This window comes from Moschus berezovskii, chromosome 9 (assembly GCF_049115385.1).
Source record: "Moschus berezovskii isolate FMDL1 chromosome 9, NW_MosBer_1.0, whole genome shotgun sequence".
NCBI classification, from domain to species: domain Eukaryota; kingdom Metazoa; phylum Chordata; class Mammalia; order Artiodactyla; family Moschidae; genus Moschus; species Moschus berezovskii.
This window is the reverse complement of record NC_142468.1, coordinates 81616653-81628786: the sequence shown is the minus strand read 5'-3', so window position 1 is coordinate 81628786 and position 12134 is coordinate 81616653. Positions and strand designations below refer to the sequence as shown.

Below are 12134 nucleotides of genomic sequence, written 5' to 3'. Positions count from 1 at the left end.
GTGGCGGCACCAGTATGCCAACTGGCATCTTGCTACCTTGATCTGGACCTAGGAGTCTATAAAACAGGTCTGTAGGTGGTGTTGAAGTTTTATTTAAACATTGCTTGATTTAGGATTCTTTTGCTGGTTTTGTGGTACCTAAAAGAAATCAAAAGACCTGGCAAGTCAGAAAAATGTAAAGTCTCTAACCTTATTACAAGCAAGGTTGCTGTCTTATTTCTCCAGAGATATACAAATGACCAGTAAGAACATGAAAAGATGCTCATCATTGCTTATTGTTACAGAAATGCAAATAAAAACTACAATGAGGTACCACCTCATTATTAGAGGTGGCCATCATTAAAAGGTTTACAAATAAATGCTGGGGAGAGTGTGGAGAAAAGGGAACCCTCCTACACTGTTGGTGGAAATGTAAATTGGTGCAGCCACTGTGGAAAACAGTGTGAAGGTTCCTTTAAAAATCAAAAGTAGAGCTGCCACATGACCCAGAATTCTACTCCTAGGCATACATCTGGACAAAACTGTAATTCAAAAAGATACAGGCACCCTTGTGTTCGTAGCAGCACTATTTACAATAGCCAAGACATGGAAGCAACCCAAATGTCTACTGACAGCTGAATGGATAAAGAAGATGTAGTAGGGGACTTCCCTGGTTAAGAATCCATCCTGCAGTGCATGGGATATAGATTTGATCCCTGGTTAGGGAACTAAGATCCCACATGGCGCAGGGCACCTAAACCCTCATGCCACAACTAAGACCTGATGCAGTTAAATAAATACACTTTTTTTTAAATAAAGAAGGCATGGTATATATGCATAATGAAATACTACACAGCCATAAAAAAGAATGAAAGAATGCCATTTGCAGCAATGTGAATGGACCTAGAGATGATCATACTAACAGAAGTAAGTTTAACAGAGAAAGACATATACCATGTGATACCACTTGTATGTAGAATCTAAAATATGACACAAATGAACTTATTTATGAAACACAAACAGACTCACAGACAGAGGAAACAAACTTATGATTACCAAAGGGGAAAAGGGGTGGTGGGAGAGGGAAAAATGAGGAGTTTGGGATTAGCAGATGCAAACTACTAAATATGAAATAGATAAATAGCAAGGTCCTACTCTAGAGCACAGAGAACTGTATTCAGTATCTTAATAAACCATAATGAAAAACAATGTGTAACTGAATCACTTTGCTGTACATTAGAAACTAATACATTATGAATCAACTGTACTTAAAAAAAAAAAGAAGTGATGGCCCTTCACATTTTCTCATCCAGAAATTTAAGAGAACTATTTCTCTTTACTCCTCATCCAGTTTACTTCTGTTAATACATCTCATTTTGGATTCACGGTATCAACGAAATCCTGAGTCATGAAGATAAGAGATAATATGATTTTCTTCAATAAATCAGAGATAATGGAAGAACTTTTTCTGAGTTCTGCACAAAAACTAGTTAACTTGGCAACACAAGGCAACGTTGATAGACTCCAGGGTATTAAAATGTGGTATATTAACACATTTGAGGGTGTATGTTAAGTCTAATGAAAGATTTTAAATGTACCCAAGCTAACCTTTAAAAATGAAATTCTGTTGATGAAATGTTGATTGAATCCCTGAAGTATTTATCTCTGAAGTCCTTTTAAGCTTTAAAATGGAGTGAGTCTGTGGTGCATTTTCCCGTAAAATTTCACAGCTTCCTCCCAAGCCTCTCTCCACTGCATACTTTGCTATAGTTCCCTTTTGTGTTATTGAGGGACTCTTCATTGATATTTCAGTATATATTAGAATAGGAAAAAATGAACATTCCCTAAACTTCTACATCATTTGTGAACACTGTGTATAAACATATTGATATACTTTTCATAAAGTTCTCTAAAAAAATTATGTTAATATAGATCACATTTCATAATTTACCTGGAAAGTCAATTTTATATGTTTGTCCCCTGTCACCATAGTACCAAAACACTCAAAACACCTGAAGCTGAGTGTATTTATCTAAGCCAGACAAAACAAAAAGATGTCTCCTGAGGTCTTTTCTTTTCCCAAGCTATCATTTAATGCACACTGGTTATATAATTTATAATTTTCTTTCATGAGGATCTAACATCACTTGTTCATTCGGAAATAGAACACAATTTTTCTGTTCTAAAAAGTAGACTTTTTTGTTTTGAAAAGTCTTTGACGTATGTGTAATCTGTTGTAAATACATGACTTTAAAGAAAGAGTTTTATTCATTTTAGTGCTGTTATTGTGCTTAATTTCTCTGTAAAAGAATATGTAATAGAAGACAAACATTCACAGGTGCTTCTGTTTTATGTGGTTAAAGTTAAACACCCAAGGAAGACGGGTGCCTGATAACAGAGCTGCTGCTGCTGCTGCTAAGTCGCTTCAGTCGTGTCCGACTCTGTGCGACCTCATAGACGGCAGCCGACCAGGCTCCGCCGTCCCTGGGATTCTCCAGGCAAGAACGCTGGAGTGGGTTGCCATTTCCTTCTCCAGTGATAACAGAGCAGCTGGTGTTTATTTCAGCTCCTATTTAAAACTCTTTTGATTCTTTTTCACTATTTTAACAGGTCATTTTTTTTTCACCCTGGTAGTTTATATCTACTGATAGAGGAAGAAAGAGAAGAAAACAAGTGATCTGTTGAGCACTTGCCATGTGCCGTCCCCTTACTGGATTATTTTACATACATTAGGGTAGTTAGGAGCTTCTTTCAGTATGTGGACTCTAGGGTTCACATCTGTACGGCAGATACACAGAAAACCTGAACACCTTACATGTACAATCAAGTCCCTCAAACCCAGTGCAGCTTAAGGAACTGCCTGTTAATTTCAGTTTTCCCCTGAACAATGAAGGCCTAAATCGTTTTAAACTTAAATATTATGATCAAGTCTGTTTCTTGATTCCAGTCCAGTTTTCACAGATGGCTTTTGATTTTATCAGTGTAGTGAAAGTCGCTCAGTCATGTCCGACTCTTTATGACCCCATGGACTACACAACCCATGGAATTCTCCAGGTCAGAATACTGGAGTGGGTAGCCGGTCCCTCTTGCAGGAGGTTGTCCCAACCCAGGTCTTCTGCATTGCAGGTGGATTCTTTACCAACTGAGCCACCAGGGAAGCCCTTCAGTGTAAATATATGCCAAATTATTAATTTAGTTTTAGATATCCGAGCATATAATACTCTATCACCATATGTATCCTTTAGGATCCTTCATTTATCAGAAGGCATTGAATTTTGCATTTAAGTAACCTTATGCAAGGAGATCCAACCAGTCCATTCTAAGGGAGATCAATCCTGGATGTTCATTGGAGGGACTGATGCTAAAGCTGAAACTGCAATACTTTGGCCACCTCATGCGATGAGTTGACTCACTGGAAAAGACTCTGATGCTGGGAAAGGTTGGGGGTGGGAGGAGAAGGGGACGACGGAGAATGAGATGGCTGGATGGCATCACCGACTCTGTGGACATGAGTTTGAGTGTACTCCGGGAGTTGGTGATGGACAGGGAGGCCTGGCGTGCTGTGATTCATGGGGTCGCGGAGAGTCGGACACGACTGAGCGACTGAACTGAACTGAACTGAATAGAATTTTTCCCCGTCATAACTAGAGCAGATGTATTTTTACAGTTTATTAAAATTATTCTTAATCATTTGCCTTTGATTGGAATTATATTTCTGATTCAGAATGAGAATGTATACATAAGTATATTCATTTTCATTTTTAAAACTAGAGTAAGTGATGTTTCATCCCATAATCTTAATGAAGTGTAGAATGCTTCATTTGTAAGCACAAGTTCTGGAAGTCTCAGTTCAATAATTTTAAAGTTAGAAGTGAACTTTTAATACATCAACTGGTCTTGTACCTGTTTTACAGATAATGAAACTTGAGAGCAAGAGAAGTAAAATGGGTTAGGTGTGTGTCTGAAGTGAACTATCAGTTAAAATAATGAATCTGATTATTTTTTGGTTTTGACATATCAAGAGAATTAAAAAAACAGTAAAAGTTAAAATTATTTTTAAACTAACCAGTTTGTCATTTTTGAAGTGCCAGTTTCAGCAACTAGATAACATGAATAGTTGCATGAGCCCATTCCTTTGCCTACTAGTGAATCTAGCAATTCAGTTTAAGCAGCCTTATGCAGAGTAGCTAACATAGAGTGATACTACTTGAAGGAGATTTATTTCTCCCTACCCTGTCCATGAGCAGAATGTCTCCTTAGCTGTGCCTTTCCTGTTGGAGATTAGGGTAAAGATGAGCCAGAGACCCAATTAAATGGCTTTCTTTCTGGCTGTACTGGGTGGCTAAATGTGCTACTGTTCAGAAATTTCATTTACTGGTCTCAGAGGGCACTGACTTTGTCTTGGGAATCTACCTCGAGTAAAAGTGAAAATTAAAGGGAGAAGGGCTCTTACCTGCTTGCGGAGTGATTTGGTCGTTTTCACAGTGCTGATGGAATAAATTTTTTGTCACAAAGCTACAAATAGATTTCCTTGGTTATCATTGCAAAGAAGACAATTTCTTGACCAATTTCTTAACGGATTAAGTTAGTGTTTCTCGGGGTTCTCATTTCTCCTTTCCTCACTCACAAGAATTCTTTCAGGGATAGAATTTTTTAAATCCTCGTATTCCTCTTTGTTTCTTGGAAGCTTTAGGACCAGGAGGTGTCTGGCCCCTTAAGCAGAACAGAACTTCTGAGCACTAGTCCACACATTAATCCTCCCCACAGTGAAGACTGGGAAAAATGAATAGTAGATCACGTCAGACTGCTTAGACTCCATGTTTGTGTTTGCTCCTGGTATTACAGCATCCTGCCTGTAAGTTCACATCACTACAGATTCTAAGGTCTTTCCATGGCACAGTAACAATTACTAATGGACCCAAAGTAAAATCACTTCCTATAAAGTATATTATATTTAAGCATTTTACATGCAGTATCTGAATCTTGCTGCTTCATTCTCTCTCAGCTACCACCTGCAACATAACTGTCTGGATTAGAGTGGAAGCAAAACTCCAGTGTCTGGGAGCTTCCAATTTGGAAGCAGGTCTTTTAAATGTGTCCTTCGTGCTTTATTTGTTCCCTTCCTTCCAAACTGGCCCAGAGCTTGATGGGAATAGTAAGGCTTGTAGTAAGAGTACAGACTGCACTGGTGAGGCGAGATTTGTTTTCTTTTCTACTTAAGTGCCTGTATTTTGTGCAACCTATTAAGTACCTACCAAGTAACAATGCGGAGAAGTCAATGGCAGCCCACTCCAGTACTCTTGCCTGGAAAATCCTATGGGCGGAGGAGCCTGGTAGGCTGCAGTCCATGGGGTTGTTAAGAGTCAGACACAACTGAGCGACTTCACTTTGATTTTTCACTTTCATGCATTGGAGAAGGAAATGGCAACCCACTCCAGTGTTCTTGCCTGGAGAATCCCAGGGGCGGGGGAGCCTGGTGGGCTGCTGTCTATGGGGTCGCACAGAGACGGACATGACTGAAGCGACTTAGCAGCAGCAGCAGCAGCAAGTAACGATGAGTATATTGAATGCTATAAGTGAATTATTAAATTTAAAATTCTCAATCCCAGTTTCCCAACTACTTGGATTCTTTTCCTTTCTTGTCTCACATGGTTGTGCAAAGATTAAAGTATTGAAAATTGATGGACAAATGTGTGCTATACTGTCAGAGCACAGAACCAATCTACAGAAGGCTGTAATACACCTTGGGTTGTTATCACTGGTCACCTGGGTAGGAGGGGAGGTGGGGTAGGGAGAGGGTTTCTGGAAAACCATGCCTGCAGGCCAAATTTAAAGTATAGACAACAGTAAAACACTGACAACTCAGCTCTAAAAGCCCTGAAGCCAGGAGACTTGCAGAGTGAGCCCAGACGAGGACCCACAGAAGAGACTCTTGATTCTGTAACTGTGTCCTCAGCTGCTGTTAGTAACAGGTTATTATTATTTCTCAGAAGACTGATAATACATCTCACAATAATTTTTACTCATTTTATGTACATATAGTATACTGCATATATATTTAATTTTTTATGAAAAGAAAAAGTTAAGAGTTTTTAAAACATTACATTCTGGCATTGATGCTTTCAAATATGCTTTCATATGTAGATACGGAGAAAAGGTTTGTTCAGCTTCAAAAAAGGAAGGAAAGTTAGTGAAGCTCTTTGTCTTTAACTTTGCTGAATGTTACTTGTCTGGAACGATTCAAATGATTTTGAAGCGTGTACTGCTATGTACTAGGATAATGTAGCAGTTGTATCGTTACTTAACACAAACCAGGATCATACGTTTGGAATTAATTGGCTGCATTCCAACATTTCCTTACATGGGGATTACCCTGTTTAGCTCAGTTTTCTGTATATACGTGTTTTTTGTTGTTGTTGTTGCCTGCCCCATCCCAATGTATCGAGAAGTAGAAAACAACAGAGAAACTTGGAAGTGTTAGAAGTTGTGGTCAGCCAAAGGTGCCAGCTCCTGGCAGCACCGGCTGGAATGAAATGGGTGGAAATGGGTGGTGGACACAGTCAGAGATCCCTGGTGCAGAAGAGGTGGCAGGGGAGAAGGAAAAGGCTGAGAGAGGTAAAGGAGATGAGAGCAGGTGTTTTGTAGAGAGTGATCTCTGATTTTTCCAGTCTGGTTATTATGGAAAAGAGGCTATACTGTGAGAAGCTAGGAGATGTTCTTAGTGCTGTCTTTTGTGGTGTGATATGTGTGTCCCCAGGACTTCTGTCTATGAGTTTACCAAGGAAGTGGCACTGCCCGTTACCACGGAGCCCCTTGCAGTTTTCCTAAAGTCCTGCGATTACAGGAAATTCAGAAGTCATTCTAATTACTAACAGGATTTTGGCTGCCATGACCTCTGTCCCTTTGAAAGAGAAGCCATGTGAATGGCTACTAGCTAGACTATCAACCAAATAACCCTTGTGGGTATATCACGGCTAACCTGTTGAGAAAGTTATACATCAAAACCATCACACCCTGCTGACTTTAGTGGTAAAGTCAGCACTGCTTAAACAAACAAAAAACAATAACAAAAAGAGGAGATGGGCCTAAAATGGTCCCTTTCTCTCAATTTATTACAGCCCATGAGGGAGAGAGAAACCCAAATCAACTCCCAGCAAAGCTCATTTAGAGTGCACAGCAATGCTGAATAACACTTTACAGTTTTACAGAAAGCTTTCACATTTCTTGCTTCCTCATTTGACAAAGGTGATGAATGATGGGAATGGTAAAGCAAAAGGAAAAGAATGTTTAACATTAGCATTACTTGATTGAAAACCCCACTTCTAAGGGTTAATAGGGTAATAGACGTCCATGTGAAAACACTGTCTTTCAAGCACTTCAGTTGTGTCATCTCAGCACCCAGATTTGGGTCCCTCTGTTTAGAGCATGTCAGCTGGGAAAGTGGGCAGGTTGCTCCCCGTAAAACTGCTGCTGCTTATCACCCTGCACTTCTGTTGGTGACCTTTGCTGTATGAGCACTGTGCTGATCCTTTCTGGTTACGCCCATTACAGATAAGATAAAGCTCAGCAGGTGCTCCCAGCCATCTTTCACAAGTGCCCATGTTTGGGTCTGTGACTTTCAAGGCAAGGCCCACTCATTGGACAGAGGAAATAGGTTTTTTGTGTATACAGGCCCATCCTTGCTCTTATGAAGCTAAGCTAATATTACCAAAATGAATTTAAGTACATGTTTAAACTTATTTCCATCAGTTTTTCCTGAAAGAATGCTCTCCACTTCCAACTTTGGTGGGATACCTTGCTTCAGATAGTCTACAAAACAAAGCTGCTAATGAGGGAATTATTTTGTTTACGTATGGAACATGTGTAAAAAAGTTTAAATTCTTTGGGTCATAAGTAACAGATTAAAACCCAAATCAGACTGCCTTAAAACCCCCTAAAAAGAAATTGTGTTGATTCATGTACCAGGAATAGGTTTTCAGACTTAAGCCAGGGTTCAGACAGCACGACTGTCCGTGGGTTTACCCAGGAAGTGGCACCGCCTGCGTTTCTCACTTTCCATTTCTTAGCTCCTTTGTAACAGCCTCTCCTCTCCTCATTCCAGAGCTCCATGCTTTCAGATCCAAGTCCAGAGGGGAAGAACCTGGATGTGACTCTTTCCTAGAAGGTGAAGCAAAGATCTCATTGCATGTAACTCTACTCTGAATGGGTCATGTTCTTACCGTGAATCAATGCCTGTTCACTGATATGGTTATATCTAAACAAATCAGATTGATGTTGGAAAGCAGAGATACTGAATAATGTCCCCTGAACTGAGAAGGAACTTGAAGGCCAAAAACCTAAGCAGGCAACTCCTTAAAGTACAGTTGTGAAGTGATTGTGGGTAGCTTACATACAGGTAGGAGGGATCAGGAGATGACCCAGAAGCATTCACAGTGGTACTCCGTGCCTCTGCAAAGGGTAAGGAGGATTTGAAGGGACCAAAGCTAAGAATAGAACCTGACCACAAGGGAGAAGCCTGGTTGGTCCATGCTGATGGAACTCCCTGCCCTTCCCTGGGGGTCTCATGACCATTTACCATATGTCAGCAAAAGGCATTCTTCCAGTTTTCACATCGGTTGAAAGCAAGGGTAAGGCAAGTTATTAGGGAATTATCTGGCTTGGGCACATTCCTTGAGTGAGCGAGTGGTAGTTGCTTAGTCGTGACTCTCTGCAACCCCCTGAAGCCTGCCAAACTCTTCTGTCCATGGAATTCTCCAGGCAAGAATACCGGAGTGGGTTAATGGGCACATTCCTTATGAGCAGACTAAGGTATGGTCATGCAGAAAGGGGAGGGGAAGGACTGCAGACCTAAGATGGAGCTGACAAGAGGCAGGCAGTGTGGTTCAGCCACACAGTTGAGAACAATTTCTCCAGAAGCACCTGGGCCAAGTGTGACAGGAAAGGATAGTCCTTCAGAGGCAAATTAGGGTGGGATCACCACCAGAAGGATAAATGAAACCCCAGATATCTATGCAGATGTGTAACTGTGTAAACATTTGTACTGCTTAGAATTACGAGCAAGCTCTCAGACTTAACAGCGTGTCTATCTGAAACTGCCTGGCTGAGGTCACACAGACGCATATTGGTGCTATCCCTGGAATAAGATTCAATTAGCTGAATGACTTACAGGTCATATAGCCAGCCTCCAAGAAAGGAATCTCTGAGACTGTCAGGGAGCTTAAAGAAGCCAGTTTTAGAATCATTGATTCAGACTGGCAGAGCTGAAAGAGACCCTGTTGATCATCTACTCTCACCTCTCAGGAGATAGAAGTCTAGAGAAGCCATATAACTTGTTTGAGGTCACAACCAAGTTTGTGTGACCTAGAAAACTGATCACCCATCTTCCAGCCTAACAGTGTCTTCAGTAATAAATATGATAATAACAGCAGCTAGTATTATTGAGTGTTTGCTGTGTATTAGGCAGTAGCCAAGCATTTCACATGCAATATCTCATTTAATCTTCACAACTGTTTTACCCTCAGTTTATTGGACATGGAGGCACAGAGGGACTTTATTTAACTACATTCAGAACCTTCAGTTATCTTTTTTTTGCCTTGGTGCTTTAAGACTGCAAACAGGCTTCTTTCTTCCCAGATGGGTCAGTGCTGATTTACAGCTTTCTCTTGGGTATAGAAAATGGAGTGAGTGAAGGCCTGGCAAGAAAACCTGTTATGTGTGCTAATACACTTGACTAGGGTCTAAGGTTTGTAATAAGTAAATTTAAATCTTATTTTTTCAAAAGGCAGTTGCTAATTTGTTGACACTTCTTTAAATAGGAACTTCCAAAGAATCAATGCAAAGCATCCCACATTATCTTCAAATAAAAGAAATACTGTTAATCAGCGATCAAGAATTCCTCCCATGCCATATAATGGATGAGCACTGGAAGTTCTATGCGGAATGTGAGGAGCTAACATTCTAAAGCCTTGCTTTTAAATAACTTATTTGACATTTGTTCATGTTGTTAGCCAATGTTCATATTTCGTCTTGTTTGGACTGGCGAACCTATTTAACACACACTTAATGAGTTGCTGCTTAAGATGTGTAAGTATAATGTCTATTATAAGAAAAAATGTAACTCTTCAACTATTATAGTAAGATTAATACTTTTTGCAATTAAAGACATTTTTGACATAAACAATATTGACTCTCTGGCTTTCTTTTTACTGTCATAGACTTTAATCTTTAAATCAACACCTCACTTTTGCATAAATAACAGTTGTTCTTTATGGGAAGTAAGGATACAACTAGGAGTGATAATTGGTCTTAAAAAATCCCTGGCAAATTGAATCTACTTCAAAAAAGATCTTAAAACCTTACTACCTAACCCCCATTTACTTTGGAATTTATGTTGAAATCAAGATGTAGAATTATGAAAGAGGTTTATCATAAGTTTCATAAAATTTAATGTAGATAGAATTGTAGATGTGCTAAGTCTTATAACAAACAATGAATCAAGGGTTGATTTGGGGGCTGATTATTTTAAGTAGGGTGTATATTTTACCTGTAAAGTTCACTACATTGTCATGAAAATATTTTTAAAGAGTTATATTCAAGAGTTTTATAAGTTTTCATAAGCTTTTAAAAATCTGTGTCTTAATAGCTGTCTTTGTTAGCCATCTTATTCTTATCTGTAATTACCCCAGACTCCCAAATATGCTTTTTAAGTCTGTGGCCTAATTCTATCCTTACTCTCTCATTTTTTGGGTAGAGATGTCAAACTGCAATAAAGATTACTCTAGCAAGTGCTAGAATTTGGTGGGGATGCAGAGGAGCCATAATGTGTTGCTTTTTGATATTTTCTTATTTTAAATATACAGAATCTTAAATATCTTTAGAATACACAAGAACCTTGTCAGCAGTTGCCTGTGGAGAGAATTATGGGACTGGAGAGCTACAGGGAAAGAAGGGCTTCTAACTACGTGCACCCCTTGGCAGCTTTGAAATTGGTACTGTGTTTATTCTTTCTCTTCAGATAAAAAATTGAAATATCTGAAAAGAAAGCGGCTGAAAAGTTTTGCCTATTAATAAAAGTGTAAAGACAGATCATTTTATTTTTCTTCCTTTGAGAGTCAATTGAAAATGTTCAGGATAAATTGACCCTACAAGTTGTAATGTGTGAGACCTGACAAGAATTTTATTCCATTATCATTTTCTTAGACTACCCTATTTTTCTAATTTTTGAATAGCCTACCTTATTTGGTGATCTGTTTGGCTTTCATTCCTTAAGGAGATATTTAAAACATGGGCCATTTGGGAATATATGTACTAACATGGGAAATTGTATATGTAAGTAACTAAAAAAAATGCAGATTGTTAGACAGTATTTAGTATAAATCCTGGTTATGTTAAATAAAAATTATATGCCTTGAGTGCATGTATAATACATATAGCCATATATTTATATGTATTTTATATATGGTATATGTACTTTATAAGCTATGGTGTTGGGAATGTCCAGTAAAAGGTCTGGAATGTTACAAATAAAACTGCAGTGCCTATCCCTAAGGGAGCTGGACTGGGGAAGGTAGAAAGATATTTTGCAGTTTACATTCAACATTTTAAAAATAAAAAAGCCAAAAAATAAAATTTAAAAAGCCAAACATTTCTTTTGTAATTTAAAAATAGTTAAATAACTTAAAAGCAGGTCTTTTGTTTATTAGTGATTACAGTTTATAAGTCACACGTTCTCAGTTCAGTTCAATTGCTCAGTCATGTCCTACTCTTTGTGACCCCATGGACTGCCGCACAGCAGGCTTCCCTGTCTGTCACCAACTCCCAGAGCCTGCTCAAACTCATGTCCATTGAGTTGGTGATGCCATCCAACCACCTTATCCTCTGTTGTCCCCTTCTCCTCCTGCCTTCAGTCTTTCCCAGCATTAGGGTCTTTTCCATTGAGTCAGTTCTTCGCATCAGGTGGCCAAAGTATTGGAGTTTCAGCTTCAGCATCAGTCCTTCCAATGTATATTCAGGACTGATTAATTTTAGGAAGGACTGGTTGGATCTCCTTACATTCCAAGGGACTCTCAAGAGTCTTCTCCAACACCACAGTTCAAAAGCATCAATTCTTCCAGTCTTGCAATTCTGAGTTTTCATTTTAGTAATCAAATTCTTAA

General features: G+C 39.1%; 1 protein-coding gene across 2 annotated transcripts in view; it reads left to right on the top strand.

Annotated features, from left to right (window-relative positions):
• ANKRD31 (ankyrin repeat domain 31) overlaps nucleotides 1–10104 on the top strand; it is a 153937-nt gene extending 143833 nt beyond the window's left edge. For both annotated transcript variants that reach the window (XM_088840339.1, XM_088840340.1), the window contains exons 26-27: nucleotides 8081–8143; nucleotides 9795–10104. In XM_088840339.1, the coding sequence (XP_088696465.1) occupies nucleotides 8081–8143; nucleotides 9795–9940 (209 nt within the window). In that variant the 3' untranslated portion in view covers nucleotides 9941–10104. The remainder of the gene's footprint in view (nucleotides 1–8080; nucleotides 8144–9794) is intronic.
• Nucleotides 10105–12134: the final 2030 nt, after the last annotated feature.